This window comes from Pomacea canaliculata, linkage group LG1 (genome assembly GCF_003073045.1).
Source record: "Pomacea canaliculata isolate SZHN2017 linkage group LG1, ASM307304v1, whole genome shotgun sequence".
Classification (NCBI taxonomy): Eukaryota; Metazoa; Mollusca; class Gastropoda; order Architaenioglossa; family Ampullariidae; genus Pomacea; species Pomacea canaliculata.
In genome coordinates, this window is record NC_037590.1 from 22,702,156 (window position 1) to 22,726,333 (window position 24,178).

The 24,178-nt window shown below is 39.3% G+C and overlaps 1 protein-coding gene and 2 non-coding genes across 7 annotated transcripts in view; all 3 read left to right on the forward strand.

Annotated features, from left to right (window-relative positions):
- The first annotated feature begins 3,724 nt into the window (after positions 1 to 3,724).
- Trnak-uuu lies at positions 3,725 to 3,797 on the forward strand. Its single transcript has one exon. It is a non-coding gene; the product is annotated as a tRNA-Lys (tRNA).
- Positions 3,798 to 5,062: 1,265 nt separating this feature from the next.
- Positions 5,063 to 5,135, forward strand: Trnak-uuu. Its single transcript has one exon. It is a non-coding gene; the product is annotated as a tRNA-Lys (tRNA).
- Positions 5,136 to 8,618: 3,483 nt separating this feature from the next.
- The window catches only part of LOC112564737 (histone acetyltransferase KAT6B-like), a 33,637-nt gene continuing 18,077 nt past the window's right edge, over positions 8,619 to 24,178 (forward strand). For 2 of the 5 annotated variants that reach the window (XM_025239770.1, XM_025239797.1), the window contains exons 1-7: positions 12,697 to 13,075; positions 13,656 to 14,600; positions 19,585 to 19,693; positions 20,021 to 20,133; positions 20,321 to 20,402; positions 21,042 to 21,180; positions 22,623 to 23,539. In XM_025239770.1, coding sequence (XP_025095555.1) covers positions 13,992 to 14,600; positions 19,585 to 19,693; positions 20,021 to 20,133; positions 20,321 to 20,402; positions 21,042 to 21,180; positions 22,623 to 23,539 — 1,969 coding nt within the window. In that variant the 5' untranslated portion in view covers positions 12,697 to 13,075; positions 13,656 to 13,991. The other 3 variants (XM_025239788.1, XM_025239779.1, XM_025239804.1) reach the window with 3 other exon arrangements.

Here is a 24,178-nt window from a genome sequence, read left to right on the forward strand (position 1 = left end):
TGCGGTGCAGTGTAGCGACTAGCTGTAAATACACCAATTGTCTGGCTCGTCAGAGTGCATCCAAAAAGCTTCAGCCAATTGCCAAAAGCTTCAACACCTGCCTGGTGTCGCCATTGCGGATACCGTTATGTTGTCTCCCTTTTCCCAAGCATTCTCGACCTCCTAAATTTCCCCACACCAAACTTTTTACCTTGCACAGATCTTGATGCTTTAAGTTTAATAGTTTGTTGGATCAAAGAGGAAGGCATTCTGCGTAAGGAATCGAACTAGAAATTACTACATCCACTGTTATCTTTAGCTGTAACGCAATCAAAAGCTTTAGCACATGTATTTAAATGCTGTCCATTCATAGACCAAGTCCACGTGACTTCCCATTTTGCTAGATTTGCACGCATACCGATGCACTCGGTTTTCGTCCACAACCTCTATCTTTGGTGTAGCTTGGAATAAGTTAATCCCAAACATTTTATCCTTGTCCAGGTGTGAACAGTGGTAAAACAGAAGTCTCTCTCACCACCACCACCACACTTCACTTTCTTCCCTATCGAGGTAGAGATATTAAAAAGGTAAAGAGGTAAGCCTGGTAAGGGGAAACTGGAAGATGGTGACTGCTCTCTCTCTCACCTAAGTGCTGACTGCATCGCATCATCCAGTGAAAACTATCCGTTGAAACAGCAGCCGTGCAAGTGGGTCATTGATAAGTTCCGTGAGATTAAGAATATAGCCTTAATGTCTTTTATAATGCATGGCGCTCTTGACAACTTGGTTGTTGATTAGTTTGTCTAGACCGCTTCCAGAGTGGGGCTAACCTTACGGATATAAGACCTCTTAGTAAAGATGTATCAGGAGGTGGTGTTGTAGTTCTCTGTAATCGATTCACAAAATTCCACTTAATATAGTCTTCGCAATTTATATTTTAGAATCTGGTAATGAATCATGCTGCTGTTAAGTGACAACTACATGCTTAAGGGCAGTGGAATGTGATGTTTTACTTCGAGCCAGCAACTAAGGCTACATTACAGCAAGGCAACCAATCCTGTAAACAGATACCACATGCAGACAGCGTACCAAAGACAAGAGCTGGACCAGGACCGCCAGCCCTCACTGTATTAAGGCGGGGAGAGGGAATGAAAGGCATACAGGATGGACTATACATGAACACAGCTTGTTCAATGTAACACTGAAAACATCTCCTTTACTCTATCCTTGCACTCAAATTCAACCTATGCTATAGAATCCAAAGAGCAAAACGATCAACAACTGCAGCAGTTACAAAAGGGTATTTCGTGGCATTACATCCACCTAATGAAAAAAAAAAAAGTGTGGAGAGAGACCTAATGATGGCAATAAATACAAATAACTGAACTGAACCAATCATGTGCACTTGATCCACTATATTTCGCACCAATCCTATGTCCCTCCAACTTGATTTCCCTGACCTCCATCTGGTATCTTGACTGACATTTCTGCAATTGAAACGTCACTTGTATACCAGTAAGGGATGTTTCATGGCAGTGCATGGCCTTAAAAGAATAGGATGATTAATGGACCTTTTCTTAATTGATGCGTGAAAGATTTATAAAGAAATTTATCGCGGTAAGAATTAACCCGCATTACGTACAGTCCCTTAAGTTGTCAACATGGCTGAAGCACAAACAGCACATCTCTGTAGAATGTAGATGGATGAAGTTTACCGTCTGTCTCACTTGACAGCGTCCCTCACACACATGAAAGTGGACTCGCCGTAAGTTACAATAATGAAAGTTAATCATATTAAAGACGTGAACAAAAATCCAGACCACTGAACATATCTCGAGTACAATAAACAACGTGAAACCACGGACGTGTAATACAAGTTCGTGATGAAACGTCAAACAACACGGGTACGCGTCGTCTGCTCCCTTTTGTCGTCGATATTCGAGAGTTTGAACAAAGATACCCTCTTTGGTTTGAGATCCAAGATGTGTACGAGTTCGTGCAAGGTCATCATCTACGAGTAGAGTAAGATCCAACGACAGCAACGCGTAACCACTAAAATAACGAGCACTTCAATAAAATGTACAGTACCGAGTCAAGAGAAGTTCTGAATTCCTGTAAAGATGCAAAAGTAATCGTCGTTTTAAACGTAAATATTTTAGCTTTTAAAAAAGTTATAAATTGAAGCTTTTTAATTTGTTTCTGTTGTATCTTGAATGCACCTATAAACTAAGTACCAAAAGCAAATAACTAATTAATACTTAGAATAAACAGCTGGATTAAAACAGTTAACATAAAAAAGATTTACTATAACAAAGAAATAATACACTAAAAGTAATAAAATGAAATATCAAACTAAAATACAGTAACATATATATATATGGAAAAACACAAAACCTTTAATTTTCACTTAGTCTTACTTAATCAAAAGTAATAAAACAATTTTATTTTAATATGGATTAAAAGAAAAATTGTTAAAACATTTTATAATGAAATAAGTGACTGTAGCAAATAAGTTTTTAAAAAAAATTAAAAAATAATAGTGAAGAAGAAAATTATATGCGGTTACTATAGCCTCTAATCTCAGAGTAATGTTTTTCACTCTTTGATGAGGTTTTGCTTAAAAGATTGATGTTCTAAGAAAACATATAATGATATTTAATAATGATGAGTGCTTATTGGAATCTCTAATGCGGCAGGAAAATGATTATTCTACGTACGCTTCCTGGCAACGACTTGTATCGACGTGGCGGCGAGTATAGCATGCAGTTCCATGAGCTACCCGTTCCCGTGCTTGTATCCCCTCGCGCTAGCACTGAATCTTTATTCATTACAGACGTTCTGGCATTTATAAGTTCTAAAATGTTTCTTGAGTAAATCTATCAGAAAAATAGGTATTTCTGCAAAGGTATGGTTAACGCCTATTGAAATCTATGCTTATCGATCGACTTGCTTTTTATTTGTTCAAGCGGTTAAAAACTGGGGCGCGTAGGGTCGAGGGAGAACGTACACACTTCTTCACGTGATAAAGGCCCGTTTTTTTCCCTCCGTTTTGTATACGTTTTACGTAATAACAGTTAAGAAGTAAAGTGCTTACTTTCAAGGAATAGTACTTTAGTGCCATAAAAAAAAATTCAGTCGTTGATCTATATATGGATTGTAGGCTTTGTAGCACATGATTTTATACTCATTTGTACTGCTCTTTTGTTGCTCGAGTCATTTAGTGATTCTAGTAGAAACATCTTTCCTGATCAAGGATTAAATACGGTTGATATTCAGACAGACAGTATCAGTACAAATAAGTTTATATGGTCGACCGTTTGCGAACGTATACGTACTACAATTAAAACGTATACATATATCGTGTGTATCGACGTAAGACTCTATGTAAGGTGTCTTTTTATTACTTTTATGTGATTAAACCGGAAAGTTTGTATACACCTCCCACAGGTGCTAGCAATCCAGTAATACAATTTCGTCAGACCGCTAGTTTTCTTCAGGTAAGCGTTATGACCTTCATTTGCATAACCTTTGATACATATACACAGCTTGAAGCGAAACATTTTTAGTCGAAGAAAAATATAGATACATATGCTTTAGCTGGTAGATAATCATTTCTTTTATCATAAATTGAAACTATTATAACGAGGCGATCAGCTAGCTACAAAAAGTTCTGTACAAAAATAGGAAGAACAAACTGTCAGAGATGCAGTAAAGTATACAAGTTATTTACCCGGATTTTACGTGAGCCCGGTTAGCTCAGTCGGTAGAGCATCAGACTTTTAATCTGAGGGTCGTGGGTTCAAGTCCCACATTGGGCGGAAGTACTTTTTTTTCCCACCCCATCAGATCTTTTGAGGAAAAAGTGCTTGTTTTTCAAAACAATTGATGTGCTTGAGTGCCTCACGATTAAATCAGACCTGAAATAAATGGAGCTTTCAAGTCAAACACTTAAATCCCTACAACCGGAAATTCAACAGTTATATATACTTGCAGTTTCTTGCGCAATTAATTTATGCACTTTGTAAGGGAGAAAGTAACGTTATACAATTCTCATTTCCCAAGGATAAGGCAAGATGATAACTTGCCACAAAAATCGGAACAATTGCTTCCGATATATAAGCTGCGCACCATTACTTCGATCGATGTCTTCGTTGGGGTGGTGGGTATCTTTTCAGATGGCACCACGTTTCATCGAGTTCTCTTTTACGTACACGTACAGAGTGATGGGTATCTAATGCAAATCACTACGGCAAATAATACGAAATACCTAACTGAAGGGAGTAGAAAGAGACTGATTATGATTTTTTAATGATTTTTTTTTATCTTTGATTGCCCGATAATGCACGATTTGTCAAAAACAGGTGATTTAATTGCATGGAAGGCTAGATACGATAAACACTGACATCTAAAATGTGTTACATAACTGACAACCTTCATTACTGTGCACCCATTGCCAGTTTTCTTCTCCCCCTCCCTTTTCATTGCCACGACAGCCACATATAGGACGAAACGCGCAACGCTCGATCTGCTCGGGGAGAGCACTCCAAAATTTGCACGCATGTAACCTCGACTTCTTCGTCCTGCCTCATCTTGGAGACCATCTCATTAGTTATTGATGTTTACATTCAGTCCCGACAATCCACGAGTTTGTTTCACTGACGACCTCTGGCTACCAGATTTAATTTCTTTTTGTGACCTTAATTAGTCTGTGTGTGTGTGTTAAATGTCATACGTGATGTAGTGCAACTGCAGCGGTTTGCTAGAATCCTTCGGATGTTAATTTGCCCTTGAAAGTGCTACTGACAGAAATTTGCCAATAAACGTTTCGGTCAGAAAAATGTGTGTCTGTGTGTGTGAGAGAGACGGCGACAGACACAGACAGTAGGATCGAGGGAGTTAAAAAAAGGAAAGCGGAAAAGTCATGATGTGACTTCTCTCATCACATTACCTTTGCGTATGTTTGCAATATTTAGCTTTTAATAACTTACTGGTTTCACAATGCATTTACATGTATTTCATTCAGACGATTCATAGTCCATAAGCCCTAAGCAGTACAATTTTAGTTAATGGATCAAAAATGTGAGCCCGGTTAGCTCAGTCGGTAGAGCATCAGACTTTTAATCTGAGGGTCGCGGGTTCAAGTCCCACATCGGGCGATATCATTTTTCTTGAATGTTTGTTTATATAATTATGTCTGGATATGTACTTCATTGGCTTCTAAAAATTCATTAAAAATATGTATTATGGTACGGGAAGAAAAAATTTTCAAATGTTTCAATGTACTGAAAGCTGCCTACCAGAGGTCCTTTGTGCCAGCAGACATCACCATCCTAAATAAAGGCACAAGGACTCACGAGGAATCAAACACAGTCTGTTGAGAAGGGGGTGCTTCAGCCATCACCTTGTTGAATGTTTCGAACAAATAATAATGTATCTTTACTCCTAACTGTGTTAGATGTCTGTATGAGTATGTATGCCTTCCCTTGTGAGCAAAAGAAAAATTTCTGTCTTGGGTCTCCTCGACAGACAATAGTCTGATTTGATTTGATTATCAGGTGTTTGAAGAAAAATGTTGTCTTTTCATCAAACACAAGCACCGTTGTCTTGTCTTGAAACGGTTGTTCGATTTTAAAGTTATGGTCGAAACATATTCGATTTTCCAGATAGTGGTTGTACATTTCTGACCAAGCATAAGAAGTAGTAGACGTTACGCGGACTAGACACATGCGACGTTAATTGCGATGCTCCCCGTGACTCCACAAAAAAACATGTTTACTGATTTGTTTTAATTACCCCATTCGCTTTTGCTTGCGGCCTATTCCCGTTTTCTAGGACAAACAGACCTGACAGACCAGCATCTTCAGGAGCACTTTAAAAGAAATCACTCTCCTTGAACCTTTGGTTCTGCCAAAGCAATTACTTCAAGAAAGGGTCGTTCTGAAAAAGGTTCAAGAAAGACGAAAAATGCGAACAGCACACCTTTTTCAGTTTCTTCTGACGTCGTCCATTGTTCCTTTATCTGGTTCTGGCTGCAGCGAGGCGCTTGCCCAGAAAGTCTACTGCGGCTTATCGCTACAGTGTCAGTGGCGTACACTTTTATTGCCTGGGAAGTCGGCCTGCATGTTGCCAAGCCTATTCCCATGCCAGACGCATCAAGGGGGGCCATTAGCACAGTCCGAAAACTCTCTCGGCGTTGTTGCCGCACGACACAGATAATCATCATCATCAGCAGCAGCAGCCTGCAAGCCTTGCGTTGCGCAGTATTGCTCTGTGGCACCGTCGCACGTGCATCGCGTAGCAATGATGAGTTCATCTTCTGCCCTCCCTCCCCCTCCGGTTCGGCGCACCGTCGTAAGCAGGTCTTGCATATTCATGGTAGGGCAGAAGAGGCTAAATTGAAGCCTCTCACAGTTCGTTTCCCATCGCGATGCCATGACATGCTCCGATGAGAACAGTAAAGCGGCTGACCCACTAGGAAGTATCGCCTAAATTGACTCCCTCCCTCCCGATCCCCTCATGCAAAGCTTCATTTGCCATGGAGACCAGACGCATCAGCAAAGGCTGAGAGGAGCAAACAATGAAGAATCGTTCAATTTAAACCATAAATTGGAATTGTTTGAATTCTCCACTCCACAAATGGAGAGGAAGGTTGGCTCTCTTTATTGAACGTCGACATGTGGAAAGCATCTCTTCTAGTCCTTTCACTCCTGTCATGGGGGGAAAAAAAGGAGAGACTATTGATCAAATGGCTTAGCGTTTTTATTGTATTGAACGCATTTTCATCAGACAATCTGGAAGCTCCCATACGCTGTACTCACCGCCCTGAAATCGCCAGCAGCCTCGGTCTGGTCGCTGCTACGGTCGCAGGACGAGATTTGCTAAAGCTGTTACTCGTATCATTATCGCAGGCGGCACTTATTTCCACGATAAATACGGGTAGTCTGGAAAAGCCTTTTCGAAGTTTGACCTCTCTCAAGGCGTCGCATTACACAAACTCCCCACGCCGCCCCCGCCGCCCCCGCCCCCCACTTCCCGCACCCGCTCTTTTATTTATTCCGCCGCCGCCCCACCAGTGAGCTTTTAGCACGAGTGGTATAGCGGGCCCAGCGCGGGCGTAACAAGCAAGTTCTGTCATGCGCTCCACGAGGCTAATACAGCGGTCGATAAATCTCCAGAAAAAAAAATGATACATAAAAAATGTCGACTGCAGACCTTCGGTGAGCGGCGGCTGCGCGCATGCTGTGCCTATGAATAATACAAATGTTGTCCTTTCGCCTGTGACACGTTGCGACTTGAGAAAACAGATTTGTGTAACGTGTTTGGTGGGGAAGCAGGTCGGTAGCCCAACGAGAATTCGAAAGCAACCATTTTGCGTTATGGAACAGAAAATGAAAGGTAAAGAAAATATAAAAGAAAGACTGCTTTCTTTGTCGCAAACTCTCTAGCTGCCCTTAATTTTCAGTAACTGATTGTCTAGAACTGTTGAGCCTACCTTTTTGCGCGCTGCGTAATGAACTCGGCTATTAACGCGAGATTTCACGTGCTCTGCCGAGATCGTGGTGATGCATCCTCTCGGATTCTGCAGCATAGCTCCCCTCCATACTCTCCCCAGACGACCCTTAACCATAATCTTATTCAGGGGCTGGTTTTGTTATCATTGCGGATGTTGAAGGCCAAAGATGCCGCCAAGCCAGATTCTATCCAGGAAAGATCTTTTTAAGCATTCAAGAGTACGTTGGTCTGTTCGTTGGTCTATTCTTGCTGTCCTTCTCTCTCGCTCACCTCCAACCGACCCTTGCTAGGATGTTGTAGATTCCTGTTGAAGTGTAACTGCGACATATTTAGCAATATATATATCATCAAAGCTGCGTGAAATGAGCTCAGTGGCAGCTAGCCAAGCGTAAACATTTACAGACAGCATTCTGTAACTGCGTTTGAATAGCGCTGTGTGTGAGTGCGCGCGTGCTGAGTAAGAAATGTGACAACAATCCTATCAAACCACCTTTTTTTCTATGGCGAAGCTGGTCTCTAGTATTGACTTTGTTTTTCGCCGCAACCGTGAAAGCTATTTCTGTTTCTCATTTGCCAGACAAGGCGGATTGTGGGCGGGGGAAGGGGACTGTATCTGAATGTCGATAAAACCCAGAGGCTACTCGCGAAGAATATTCCTTTAATAAAGTTAGCGCGCGTGTGGTGTATTCACACAAAGTAAACATTTCCGTGCTTGTTGATGAACCAGAGGACCAATCAACTATAATTTAACGCTGGCAATTACAAATAGAAACACGCGGTTTTTCACTTTATAAAAGGAAGAAATTAACGTCTTCATAAAAATCAAACAAACAAAACAACAACAACAAGCAGTTTTTATCATATCACCTGATTTTTGCCCCATTTCCAAGTATAACTTGCTCACGAGAACACTGCGACCCCTGTAGCTGAAAGCAGTACTGTCAGATATCATCACTTATGTGGTCAGGACGTAGGCTGCGTAGTAGGCAAGCCTACACGATACACCACACCTAATGTTGCATGAAGTAGGAAGCGACAGTCCATCTCAAGAAGAAACCATTTCATTTTGTGGGCAGACTTGACGCTGCTTGGTGGGCAGAAAGAGAACTCGGTACTCCAAAGATTCTCTGTGGAGGGACAGAATAAGGTAAGCCTACTGAAGCCCGACAGTATCCTTAGAGAAGATGCAGGAATGCGAGGAACGAAAACTTGCCCCTTATTCAGTCGTCCCTGAACCACTTAGCGAGCCCTCTAGGCTGGTCAAGCATTAGAGCTAACGTTTAATCCCGCGACAGCAGCAGGAAGTAAGGCATAAGTGTCTGATGACAGGAGCGTAGTGTAACCACGGACCTTCACTGAAGCATGAGAGGTTATTGGAAAATTAGGTTGGTGGAAGAAAAAGTAGCTAAAATTTATAACAATCATTTACACTTTAGCTGCACTGTTCTTTCAAGAACATCTTAAATTTCCTATTTGGAGGTTTTTTTTTTACAATTATGTAATAACAAAAATGCAACACAGTTTGCCAGGTTAACGGAACTCATAACGCAAGAGGTAAAACCAACAAAAAAGCAACAAAAACCAGAATGTTTTTGAGACTGTTGAAATGCTAATAATAACATGTAAAGCGGAATTGTTGAGGGTCAAGAGATTAAAGGAGACTGCCAGTAAGGGTTCATCGAGTGAAGGGTGAGAAATAAAGGTCTTCTGCGCGTTCAGTACTGCAGATAACAGTATTTATTTCTTCGGCTGGTCCAGGTATTATATTCTAGCACAAAGACTTACCTAAATAAAATAAATGCTATAAACTAACGCCCAAATTTCCCAACACAGCAACCTATAACGGCGAATCGTCAATAATTCGAGATTACCACAACGTCTTGCTTTTTTTCCGGTTCTTTATTAGAGATGACGACGATTTAGGTAAAGGTGGGGAGGAGAGAGTTGGTAGCGGGCGTGGGGGAGGGAGTGGGGAATAAAAGACTAGAGGCGACAAACAGAAGAACTGAAGAAAGGTCGCCAAGCCTTGGGACTTGCAGCACCCAACTTCGCCCAGAGGAGTGGATCTCTTGTGTTGTTATGGCCAATGCATCCTCGGCTGTTCTTTAATTCCCCGATTTTCGGGTCATGCCTCCACGCCCACCATCCCTACTCCCTTCCTCCACTACAGCGCTCGCGACTGGCCGCCGCCGCTAGGGAGATCGATACTACGAGGGAGGGTAAAGATGGGGGTCAGATCATCAGAGAAACCGTTAGCCTCCCACCAAGTTACGCTGACAGGCTTACAGGGCTGGGGATGGTGGGTGGTAACTGGTAGGTGAACGATGCCGCCTCTCCCACCTCAGAGCTAGCTCTCTCTTACAGAACCTGACAGCCAGCACGTGGATGTGTCGGTGTTTCAAGATACAAATTTCAGTCGGTCACGTGACCCACTGTCAATCCTCGTTTACTTAGAACGAAGAGTATCAACTACAAGAAGACACAATCGCTGACCAAAGAGACAGTTAATGGATACAAGGGAAAAAAATCGCTGCTAAAGTCTTGGCGCCGTTCCGACGGGGCTCTTGACAACACCACTATTTTTAAAGTCATCCTGACAACAATTTTAGATGACTTTCATTCTCCCCGCCATGCACGTCGGGGACCTAACCCTAGTTCATCTTAATTTGTGCCTTTGACCCTTATGCGTAATGTCGTTTTGAGTTGTACGTGGGACATACGAACATCACCTCTCATTTTATACATATTTGTTGGTAAAAACAGCTTGGGAACGACACATAGATAACTCAGGGATTCTGGCCACTTCATCCCAGAATATTTACTAGAAGCCTGGGTTAGCAGTCTTGGTTTGACGTCAAACAGTAACCCTCCCTTCCCAACAAGCTCTGCTCGCGGAGTACATGAGGACAATGTGACACCTCTTAATACAAGCTCCGAGGTTACGACCCGCTGTTAGAGGAGATAAATATGGTGTTTGGACTTGACTCCCAGCGTTTCTCGTTCTGCGGGGTTTATTTAAAATCGATGCTGCTGGTGGAAATAGAGTACCTCGTGTTATTTTTGCATTTTCTATACAAGTCTGAGTTTAGTTTCGTACGCCTTTGCGTCTCATTTTCGTATATGAATGCACATTTCGGAGGGTGAGCTAGCCTTGGGGCATTGGAGCTCGCGAACCCAACCCACGAAGAGGAGGAGAAGGGGGAAAGGTGGCGGGTAAAAATGCCGGTGGTCGCTGCGGCTTACGACGGTCGTTTAGCGACTCGTGGCCTCAGTAGTTCATCAATAGCCGTGGGTGGCGGGATGAGTGGACGCCTGATTACAAGCCTGATGGGCCGACGCGAGCCAGCCTGGTCACGTGGCCTGATGCTCTTCCGACTTCGATTAGGCGATGAGGAGAAGCGTGGCAGGTTTCCGTCGCTCACTCCTGCAATGTTTCGTTCTGTATATGTGTATAAGCGGTTCACCCTCTCATCGTGTCATGTTTGCTCTCTCGCTGAACTCGCGGGGAGCAACCAGCAGGAAAGACTCGAAGAGGAAATGGCTTTTTCACCTCCCACAACGACTACTGAATGGAAGCATCAAGAGCAGCTTAATGACAACAGTAATGTTTTTCAATCCTAGTGTGCAAGTATTTCACCCTGAAAAGTCCCTTAGGGGCGTGCGGCAGCCAGCGTTAGAAGGTTCAGATCTCATCTCCTGGCACTCCTGCTTCTCTCTCTAGATATCGCACCTATTCACAGGGCTGGAGGTCGAGGTTCTCGACATTGGTTGCTCCCATTTCCCACACCCACCCCAGCACCGTCTCTCCCTCTAGTGCAAAATCGCTTGTAGTTGGAAGTATTTGTCAACCAAATTAAACCAACTAATCAAGGTCACAGCTGATTGACACAGTGGGACACTAATTGATGGTAGCTCTTTCCTCATCAACAGATTCAGTTGATCTATCTCAAAAGTATACTGTCTCCTTAGCCCACAAAAAAAAGATAGCAAGTATATATTTATATAGCTCTCTCTCTCTTTATACCTGACCATCTATACGACCTCTTTATCTAAAAATCTAAAAACATATGTTTGCTCGCTCTCCATTGAAAAATACATCACGGTTCCACCTGAGCTTTTTGCGGAAATTAGAGCAGAACGAACTGATACGCTTAAATGAATCTTATAAACATATGACTGTTCAAGAGATTTTTATCTTGATTTATTCAAAGCTCGTCTGAACTTGCACACACAGATACAACCGATTTATAATTCACTTGAGTATACAACCGCTAAGGATAGGTGGTGGTTGTGATGCAGGGCGGGGAGGAATATACATATACATAAAGAAGGTAGCGGTGTGTGTAGGGGGTGGGTACGTGGGAGAGCTCTCCGTTGTGATCACAACTCCCCCTTAACAATTACATCTCCGTAAGGTTAAAATGTGAGATTTTATCAACTACCATATGTTTCGGTTAGAAGCAATCAGAGCTAGGCTATATGTTGGAGACAAATACGGTTCGATAAGTCTAATAAAGAGCAGACTCAGGAACTATAGTGCGACTGTCTGCAACACGAATCTAATTAGATTTCTTCGGAACTGGATCAAATGTGCGCAGACGCAGATTATCTCTTCGCTACAATCTAGCAGCATCTACATCCAAATTAGATTAAATCTTTATAGCATAGTCTAACCATATGTAGTTCTTTAATCCGGTCTTGTACGCCGTCCCGCGTGAGACCTACATTACAACGGAAGCAGCAAGCACGCTAGCTGCCTCTCAAAAGGCCAGCAGTTAGCGAGAGACGTGAAGCCGGCGATTGTCAGAATAAATAAGCTGTTGAACTGGCTTCCGACAAAATGAGCGTTCCAGGAGGCAAAAACGCGCATGTGAGTCAGTCATACTCGTAATCAAGTAACAAGTATATATAGCATGTCAGCGAGCTTTAGTTGTTGTGTTAAATCGTGTTGAAACTGGTTTGCCAACGTCAACGTGATACCGTTTTTCTTTTTTTTTTTTTTTTTCTCCAAACAAGGATTCCTTGATCGAGTATTTTTCATGCTACTTACTCCTTTTCACACACACCGCTCTAACTAAAGTGAGGACTCACTGAGGAGAAGTGAGAAATGGATCGCTTATCATCATGAGCCAATCAAATCACAGCTTCCTCCCGGCTCGGACAAATTGTTTCACCGAGAGCAGAGTGAGGAGAAAATGGGTCAGTACGTAAGGTGCTGCGGCTAAATCTAAAAAGATAATTTATCATTGCAATTTTCTTAGTATTAAGCTTTATCTTCAAAAAAGCAAACGACATAAATTGTTTAATCATCGATTCGTATTCGTATTTCCCCGTATTTCTTGTAGATTTCGGGGTTTTCTTGCTGCCATGTATGTAAATTCTCCTAACGAAGGGATTCTCCGAATGTGTTGTGGTCGGCAGCCATATTTGAAAAAGACGGCTTCATCTTGCTCGACAACTGCCATACTTGAATTTCATCTAATTTTCCTGATTGACTGGAAAACTGTTGTGGCATCATACTTTTGTGAATTGTAGATAAACATTAACTGATTAAGTATTTTTTATTGTTCGATTTTCATCTTGGGTGAGTATACTTTAAAATGTGCATTATGTATTGCATTCCGCGGGTTAATTTTCGGCCTCTTCGTTGTAAACAATCCCACCTTGAGATTAAAAAACTGCGTTTCTAGATATATAACTGCTTTATTTGCCAAGTTCTGGCGACAGACAAAGACATAAGTGTATGCCGATTTATCAACACTTGTGTTAATATGTCCGGAATCGAGAGATTCTGAAAAAAAAATTGTTAGAGTAAGGTAAAATATCCGCCATCTTGATACACAGACTGCTGCTGCAGTGCTTACCGTTTTGTCATTTTCCTCAGGTTTTCATTGTTATACAGCAGTAAAATAACATATACATATTATTAATGCATGAAAAAGATATTTAGAAGATAGTTTTCTTCAAGTCAAATTGATATATATTTTTTGTTACCGTCTCATTGTCCTGAGTCTTGTTGAAATGTTTCTTTGTTCACCGGCAACAACCGTGGATTTTTTTTAAAGTTCACTTTATTTGGGAATAAGTTTGAATGTATTAATTTATAATTTAAAAATTGAAGAATTAAATTTTTAATGCTTTACATTTAAAAAAAATCTTTTCAGATGTGGTCTCCCTGCTGTTTTCATTTTCACAAGGAGTGGAAATGTCAACCATTCAGAGCGAGGACGACGACAGCGATGCACCTTGTTTTCACTGGTTAAAAGCAGACGGATGACATTCAGTCTATTTTTTCTAGCAATGCGAACAACCCGCCTAAACGTGTGTATAACTTTCTTTGTGGAAATTTCTTTCTTACTTCGTCAACAGACTATATATTTTTGTGACTGTTAAGCTCCGGCAGAAGCCATAATGGCGCGCGACAGAGTTGCGTATTGCTACTTGTTGAGAGACAGACTGTCAACGTAGACGAAAGGCGCGGGTCATTCAAAATTGCCAGCATGGTGAAGGAGAACGAAACAAATCACGTCCAGGCAAATGCCACATATACAGCATGGCTGTTACAGGCTATAGCCAAAATCAAACAGCAGAAACAGCGTCCCAACGAAGAGCGGATATGCAATGCTATACAGGCCAACCACAAAGTGACCCGAGACGCTATTTTGGAGCAGCTTTCCCTTGCGGTAAAGGATGGAAGCATTTTAGCAGTGCAGAACAAAGGTATTACTTCATACAAAGATCCCAGCTCCCTTTGCCAGTTACAGACGCGCAGTTTGGAAGTCACACCTCAAACTGATCTCACCAAGGTGGTTATTCGATCTGTACGTGAACTTGGGGAAAAGGGTGGATCAACTATTCGTAGCATTGAGAAGTACATCAAGAGCAGCTACCGTATCACCTTTTTGGATGGTGCTAATCTCAACCACTTGTTGAAGGTACAGATTAAGAGAATTGTGAAAAATGGACATTTGAAACAAGAAGGTGCCCATCTGAAGCTGGGAACTTCAAGTACTTCTGACACAAGCAATGGTGTTTCAGCCTCAAAATCTGTTAAAGTTAACGAGGACATAGACCTCAATGACATCATACTGCCATTTGAAAGACATAGGGTGAGTTTTATTTTCATTATTATGAAAGAAAAGACTTTCATTGTGGTTAGCTGTATGTGGCTTGTTTCACATTTTGTAATTTTCATTTGTTTTTATAGTATTACATTTCAGTTTAAGTTTTAGAGTATGAAAAAGTAGCCTATAGTTTTTAACTTTAAATCATTAATTTCTTCTTCAATAGTTTTTAAAAAAAATAAATAATCAAGGGCTGTCACAGTATTGCATAGTTTTGTTTGCATGCATGAAAAAAACCTTTTGATGTTTAAAGAAAAAAGAACAATATATGGAAATCTAAAACAGTCTGTTAAAAAGTACAAAGCAAACTTTTTTCTTGGGAGTTAATACTGTAAAATTCTAGCTGCTTGAAGCTCAAATCATGCCTAACAGTATAAAACTGACATTATCTGCAGTCCTGTAGACTGTAAAATGACATCTTATACATTATTTCCATCTAGCCATTTGCTTTTGTAACATTTCTAGTGCTGCATTTCTGATTTGAAAAAACTTTTTTCCACAAAAAAGTTTAGCAGTCATATGGTATGTAGACAGAGATGATTAATATCAGAGGCAAGAGACCATTTGTAAACTCATTTTAGTTAGCATCACAGCAGTTGGCATTGCCTTACAGAGAACAGTGAAGAGCATTGATTTAGTGCTTCTCACCAATGAAAGCCATGTGGGCTGTACTCCCCATTTCATAATAATGACATTGACCATGTGACTACAATTGAGCCTGAATAGCATCAAGGCTGATCAATACTGCTTTGATGGGGACTGAAATTCTTGCCTGGTGGCTATAGGCTTGTAAACTGATTGAAAAGGCCTGCAGTGTTTATGCTGTTACTGATACTTAAAAAAAAATAAATTGGAAGAATCTAATACATATTGAAATGTGAATTGAACAGTATGTGCAATACTGCATGAACCAAAATCTGATTCATCTAAATGTTTAAAATTATTCTCCAGATTAAAAGGAGCAGGGGTGACTAAACAGCTTTGGCTTGGAGAATATTTAAAGGCTAACCTGTCTTGAACATAAAATTAAAGCTTAGCATATTTAGAAAATCAGAATATAGTGAAATCCTTGGTTAGTCACACAAATGTGCTGTAATTTTAAAATTATTATTACCTTTTGACCTGATTGAAGACAGCAGCCAACGTGAAAGCTTTGAGCACAAGTTATTCTTCCTTTTGGGGATGGGATCTTTAACCTCTGTTTTAAAACCTGGTTAATAGAGGTGTTCATGCAGATTTGGGGAAATAGTATAAATTGGCACTAGATATAGCCTTTATAAAAATTTAGAGACATTATTTGTGGCTGTCATACATTTGCTATTTTACAATAATTATTTGTAGATTAATTTCCTTTCTTTTTTTGTACATTTTAACAACAAATGAAAATCCAACATCTGCTTAGATTTGTGAGACTGTAATGTATAGTGTAGTTGGAGGATCACAGCTCTTGTAGACCACAAATAATGCAGCTGTCTTATTCATGAAGTCATTCTTCCAAACAAGGGCAAGTTTTTCATCTCTGTAGTTATAAAGCAGCCTCTTTGCTCTGCGGATATTGCTATCCTTTGGACCTTAGTTATAAAGAAGATTCTCTAATTAACAAAGTAATGTCGCCATAGTCTTTACAGTGTGTCTTAACTCTAAAAATTTCCTTGATTTTGCATACACACTCTCTACATATTTATTGTTTTGGATATGTTTGGCAGACTTGATCAATCTTTAAATTATCTTTCTCAGTGAGTGAACATTTACATAGCATAGCTTACCAGATTGGGGGTGGAGGCTGCTGCAAGTCGCCTGACTAGATTTAGATTAGGTACGGAGTTAACTGTGCTATGGATCGTTGCTATTCTGTCATGATAGTGAAAAGTCAGAACTGCATTTTATTTTTATTTGCTTGGATCTGCTAGTATTTGAGAGAAACGCGCACCCATTAAGTTTCATATATGGTTATTAAGTGTTAGCTATGCAGTTAAAATAGTACAAATGCTCAAGTCCTGACCAGCCTATTGCTTAAGGCATTTCAGATTTGTATGGCTGCTTCTTGAATGGGAGTATTGCCAACTGGATCAAAAGATCAATTTGTAAATGTAACTGTTAGCTGTTAGTACATGTATTTACTTGTTGTGATCATTTGCTGTTCATGATGCAAGAGCTTTTTATAGGCTTGTTCATGTTTAAGCTCATCCCTTGAAATTGGCCGATGGCCTAATCAATAAAACTTGTTCATTCTTTCTCAGTCTAATTAATAGAACATCCCTATTAAGATGTGCTCAAATCCGTCAAAATTGTAGCTAAATGGGTTCCTTCTTAATAGGGAAATTGACCAGTTTGCTTTCATTCCAGAAACCATGACTTTAAATATCTATAAACTTAAGTTAATTTATTTAAGTGTTAGAACAACACTCCTAAAACATATAGTGGTTTTCTTTGTTGTTTTCACTTGGTCATGCTTATTTCACCATTGTTGCACATGATTGAAGATTTGTAGGGGAACTAAATCTCTATGTAAGAGCAATTGATCAGTACACATGTACAGTGTTCCCTCGCTACTTCGCGGTTCATCTATCGCGGATTCACTACTTCGCGGTTTTTTTTTTGAGTGAAGTATCGATCGATATTTTCGTGCTGGGAATTATCGTTCTACAGAATACCATAGATACTTCAACAGGAAAAAGACGAAAAATGAAGCTGTATTAGTATTTCTATTAAAATACCATGATTATTTTGTAGATAGAAAGAAAGAAATAATTGTGTATGAGAAATCCATTGCTATGCGTAAGCGACGAGCCATGATTGTTATCTCCCATCTCGCAGCCAGTTCGCATCACTTTTTTGGGTTTCTCTGAGTAAAGTTATAATTTTTTTAAACTAATTTGTTATTGTACTGTATTAATACCATGATTAATATATTACTTTACACTCACATGATATTGTTTTACATGTATATATTATTATTGCATATATGTCCCTACTTCGCGGAAATTCGTTTATCGCGGCTGATCATAGCACCTATCCCCCGCGATAAACGAGGGAACACTGTACATGGTAAACAAGGATTCTTTCTTAAAATGAACTGTATGTATTTTTTAAAATGATTTCTGCAAAAAGTTGCAATAGAAGATAAGCATCTGGTCACAAAAATCTTATTTTATAAACATATGACATTGAATCCAGAAAGTCATTAATGAAACTCTATCAGCTGATATGCACTGGTAAGGAAAGAGACAGTGACAAATGGGGCAAGTCATTTCAACCCAATACCACATCATCCATTACCAAGTCATGGTGACCTCCACTCTGAGTTCAGTTGATCCTGTCATGACCATATCATATAATGTAAAATCACATTGTCATAACGCTGAAAGGCGAATTGACCCAGACCTAGGCTGAATGAATGCCAAAGCAATGACACTTGTTTGATATCGACTAGATTTCTACATACACATTTAGCATAAAAACCTCTAAACTGAAGAATAAATTATGACAGAAGCCATTTTTTAAAAAGCGATTGAAGAGAATATTGTGTTCATGTGTCATTGTAAGATTTGTTCTCAATTATTTTTCCAAGCAGCATTTTTGTTTAGAAAGATGGAAAAAATGAATGGTCTGTTGATAGTATTTGACATTAATAGCTACTTGTGCCATCAATGGACAATTCGTCTTTTAGGCCTGAGTTGATTTGACGTTTGGTGTTGGGACGATGTAGTCAAATGTGAGACAATATGGTCATGGTGGGGTCAATTCATTAAAGGTGGGTGGTTAATATCATTGTGGCTATATGGTTTTGTGTCTAAATGAGTAGTGACCCATCAATTTCTTTCAGAATTTAATTTATATTTTGTTATTTCTGCAGAAAGTTGTAAGGCAAGTGGTTGGCCATGAGCAGTCAGCATTTCAAAATGTACTTAATTTTCTTCAAGATGTAACTTGCAGAAGAAGTCTTAATAGAGCACAAACTGTCATGTCATGCTGGGGAGGTAGTTGTAATAGAGATGATGTTTGTATAACAAAATCCGAGAGGTGTTTCAGAACAGAAGGACTTAACGAGGAGATTCTACAGAGTTTTTGTGTGTGTGTGTTTTTCGTTTATTTTTTGGTCATGTGAACTAATTTGTGTTTATTTCAAATTATTAGTGTCTTTAGACCTTTGTTGTTACTATTTCATTAAAACAAAAGTATTTTGCAACTTGTTAAGCTTGGTATATAAACTTTGGAAAATAAACTGCTTATTTTAAAGTAAAATAAATTATGAAGTTTGCAAAATTTAGGATATTAAAGACCAGATGGGATTACTTACAAGAATAAGCACTGTTAATTAAATGCTGTGTTTCTTTCAGACATGCATAATATATTCTTAGTTTATATATTATTGTACAGATGTGCTGTTGTAGTTTTAATAATTTTTGTGTTTGAATTGTAAAATTGCCTAGAGCCTTAATTGTAACATTGTATATTTTATGCTTGAAGTAGCATAAGGTGAGCTGTAGCTGTTGCTGCATTATTATAATTTTAGAAATAAAAAATCATATATATTGTTACCTTGTATAACCAATTAATATTTATGGCAAGATGTGCAAACCTTAATGTCTGCTTGTGTGTATACTAAACTCACTGATAAATGTGTGGTCTGATTGTGTACCCCATAATATGGTGAAAAGAGCAGAGCAAACACTGCACTCCATGCTAGAAGTACTGATCTTGTTCTTAAAATTTTGAGAGGATAGGATAAAAAGTATAAAAATCTGTCGGAGGAGATCCTATCTAGTATAAGTCTTGGTGCATTGAGGTCTTCCAATAAAGGAGGATGTTTCTTGAATGATTTTGCTGAAATAAAACTGAGCAGTGCTACCTGTTAACTGTTTTTTTTAAATTTGTAAAGCATTAAAATTGTATATCAAAGTAGCATATAAATTGTGGTTTGGCTTAAATATTATGTACATTTCTCGGGTTTTTTTTTTTCCCCTAGAAAATTGCACCTCCTGTACTGATCTGCAGTTTCTGCTTGGGACCAACAGAGAAGAACCGCAATGGCGAGCCTGAAGATCTTATTTCCTGTGCAGATTGTGGCAGTAGTGGTTAGTTTTACTGTATAACATTACTGCATTCTTCATGATATTTTGTGTGTTATGCATAAACATATAGGCACATGCTCAGCCATGTACAGTAATAATTAGATAATATTTGCTTGATCTGTACACAAACACATGCAGTAAAAAGACAAAGTGTAGATATCCATTGTCAGGGAATAAGTGTTTTTTAAAAATGTCAGACTAAAGTTATTGGGATTTTTACAAGATATGAAGAAAAACAGTGATAGTTCCATAATTATACACTTTGACTTGTGTCTTCCAGATGGTATTAAACTCACAGGTTTGGTCATGTAGATTTTTGTTTTGTATTAGGACATCCATCCTGCCTTAAATTCTCTCCAGAACTTGCTGAAAAGGTGCAGAACCTTCGTTGGCAGTGCATTGAATGTAAAAAGTGTTCTTTTTGCGGGAAGTCAGGCAAAGAGGTAAGATTTCATTGCTCTTGACTGCTGTGACAGAGTGAAAAACAAAATGTGAAAATTAAACTTTTTCTTTTTTTCAAAAAATAAAAATTATGAGAAGGATTTCATCTCTGGTAAGAAAATGGAAAAGGGAGGAAAGGGAAAACAGTTTTTTAAAAGCTGTTTGTGCTTAACTGTGCATATGTTTCAGGATGACATGTTGTTCTGTGATGCATGTGATCGGGGCTTCCACATGCCATGTTGTGATCCACCACTCAACAAAGCTCCTAAAGGTAAAACACGTGAAACAATAATAATATGAATGGTGTGGGACTGGAAATTAGGAAATAGCATTGAATATGCAAATCTAAATTATATTTTTTTTAAATCTTAGCTAAAACAATTTGGGCAACTACAGAGAGTCAGGAAGAAATTGAATGCCAACATGTAGCAGTAGTTTCGGTGAACATCATTTTAGCTTTATCATAAAATTTAGATGATTTTTTGTTGTGATATTTGTAATTTTGCATAATATGCTTAAATTTGCTATACAAGCAACTTGGAGACAAACACAAGCAGAAAAGAAAATGAAACTTTTGTAAGCTGTAATTTGGTGATGTATGTGATGTGATTAAATGTATTTATATTATTATTATATTATCATTTAAAAAATTAAAAAAAAAATTCCACTACCAAATAGTGTTTGCTGTTTGCTGCCTTTGCAACATGCTTAGGAATTAATTTTCCAAAAAAAAAAAAAACCCCAGCTGGATAAAATTTCTTTTCTGGCACCTATCCCATGGTTGTATTTTTTTTTAAACTCCCCCACACCCCAACATACACACACATGCTATATATATATAATAAGAAAAAAAAGTTTATGGTTTAGATGTTAACTTATAGTTGTGAATTTCTTTTATTATTATTTTCAGGGAGATGGGTTTGTAATATCTGTGATCCAAACAGAGGTACTATGAAAGGGAAGCGCTTCTTAGAAATGGCAGCAAAATACACAGCACGGTATAAAGCTCAGCTTCATGCTACTTCAAGACAGAAGTTGAAAAATGCAAGGTACAGTTTTGTTTTCAGTAAATGTTTAGATTTTTAAATTCAACATTCTGGCGTGATGAGAGTAAAAGGAAGATTGTAAAAGAGTATGGACAATATGTATAAGGATGACATGCCAGTCCCATCTGAACAAGTCAGATGAGGTGCCTACTTGACCAGAGATAAATGGGACAAGATTGGTTCAGCTAAAAAAAGCAAAAGCCTTCCCTGTGCAGTAGCTTAGACATGTGGAAACCTTGTTATGGTCTGGTCTGAACCTCTCACATGTTTCATTTAAGAATCTTCTGCTAAAACATAATAATTTTTTTCCTTATGCTGACTACAATGTTTATCTGTCATTGTTTAGGTTGCAAGATTGCAATTTGTATGAAAGAATGTTGGTGTAGCAGCTGTCATGTTTGATGTCTATTGCACTTTGAGAACCATACAAGACATTAGCACGGGACAGTTTGGTACAGATTTATGTATTTAAAAGGAAAACAGCCCATTCTAGCAGCACAGCATGTTGACAAAGGAAATGTGAAACTTTCTTTTACATCATACCAAAAAATTGTCATGAAAACACATTTTCCTTATAGGTAATTAATGTGCTCTTGTGTGGTTGTAGTTTGTGCATGAGCTGCAAGTACAGTGAAACCTTGATTATCTGGTCTTCGATTAACCCTGCATTTAGTTACCCGGAATTGCCTAAAAATATGCTAAACATCACAAGACCATCAAGATTCTGACAAAAGGAATGTACACTACATGTGTCTTAGCTTAAATTTTCTTTGTTGATGGATTTCTGAGAATTATTCTAAAAGGTTTGAAAATACATCATCTGTGCACCAGCCAGGTGATCCCCTACTGTGAAAAACCGTTAGACTGAATCTGATACGGGGGACTTATTCCGAACACTCTCACCCACCTTTCCAAATTCTGATGACTGCCATTCGTCAAAAGTTTTGACATTTGTCTTCTGCTTCAATGCTTTTCTTGGGAAGAATTGTGTATGGGTCACACTGTCCGTGAGGGCAATGCGTTATGGGTAATTCAGTTGGCGTCCGCACCTTGAGGGTAGAAAGTGTCTTCATGCAAGTTTGTGCCGAAATGTCGGGATCCGGTGTGAAAGTGAAATGAAAAAGATTTCTTGTGTCAGTTAATACAAAACTGCAAATTGTTGAACATGCCAAAAATGGGGAATCAATTGCTAAGATTCCATCGAAATTTAACATTGGAAATCAAACAGTGCGTGATATTCCACCTATTCTAGCATTATCAAATTTTTAGAATTATTTTTGATTATCCGAATAATGGGCGCTGATCATAACACTGGATAATAGAGGTTTTACTGTACCTAATTTTGGCAGCTGATTCATTGTACGGTCATTCACTGTCTAGGTCTAAATTGGTTGATGTATGTCTTTAAAAACTGCTATCTCTTAAGTGTTTTATTTATTTCATAGACAATTCCAAGCAAACAAGCAGAAGAAGGCATTACAAGCAAGAGTCGAAAAGCATAAAGTAGGGAAGAAAAAGAGTGAAGACAGTGGCATGAGAGAAAGGGATAAGGAAGAAGAGGAGGAGGAGGAGGAAGAGGAGGAGGCACCCCCAACATCAAGTGAGTCGGATCATGAGGAGGAAGCAAGCCATTTTGACTCTCTTTTGAAAATGAGCAAGTCAAGGGGCTTAGTAGATGGTCTGTCTCGATACTTCACTCCATCTAACAAGCGAAAATCGAGAGTTTCACTCAGTTCTGTTGATAACTTCACTGCGGTTGTGAAAGCTCAAACAAAATCCAATCAGTCAGTTCCTTCTCAGAGTACAGCTAGTCGTTCGCAAAAGACTGCAAACAGACTGGTGAAACGTTCTAAACTTCAGCAGGCTCACAGAGGCCGCAAAAAAACTGATGGACCACCAGGCAGTGGCCAGTTGAAGGGGCTCTTTGATGGTCTTTCCCATCTCTTTACTGCACAAGGAGAACGAAAAAGGACGTTTCCAATGTACAACCATGTTAGTCGGAAGCAAAGAGACCAGAACACAGTGCCTGATGTTAGTTCTAGTTCCACTCTTAGTAGCATTCCCAGTCAAGTGTGCTCACCATCTTCAAGCAAAGTTTGGACTGGTGGCCACTTGTTTAGTGTGTTACCAAGGATAGAAAGTGACTGTGATGCTGATGGGGAGGATGAAGGAGATGATGAAGATGAAAAGAGCTATAATGCTGTCAAAATTCGCCCTCATGAAAATAAAGGCAGTGAAGGCAAAGACAGTCCAGATGATTCTGACAGTGATGAGGATGAAGCTGGTGACATGACTTTAGCAGGGTCCAACGGGAAAGCAGCAGGGTCTCGAGGCGGCATCCAGAACAGATCACAAGACGAGGGTAAGATTCTCGTGTCGTGAGCATCGCTCTTGTGGACTTGCACACAGTCACTGCTCTCCCACCTCCATTGAGCATGTCATGAACAAAACACTCAAGTCTCATACAAAGAAAGCTACTGCTTGGCTCTCCTTGGAACATCAAGTTCATATAGTGCTTATGAAGCTTGTGTCCACCTCAGAAACAGTTTGCACACCCCTTTGAAGACAGCTTATAGTGATGGAATCCTGGGATCAAGGCAAGAATGATCACATTATCAAGATTTAATTTGCCTTAAAACTGAAGTATTTTTTAAAAAATGCACACATCATCATGATGTGTCAATTGATACAGAAATGTTTCATAAATGCTGGATGCCAGTTTTTATCAACCTCATTTTGGAAGAATCGCATGATTTCAGACGAAGAAGAGCAGTAGTTTTGAAAAAAAAAAAATGGATTCAGCTTTGGTGAAAGTGAACTTGAAGGTACTTGGAGAGCTGAAAAGTGCTTCCTGAGGACAGACTTTGCTGTTGTTGTATTTGACAAAGTGAAACAGCTACTTTCTCGGGGGTTTTTAAATTTTTTTAAAACAATATTTACAAATAGTAAAACCAGCTAAAGCCCAAAGCCCATGAATTATATATTGTGAGCAGAACACTTG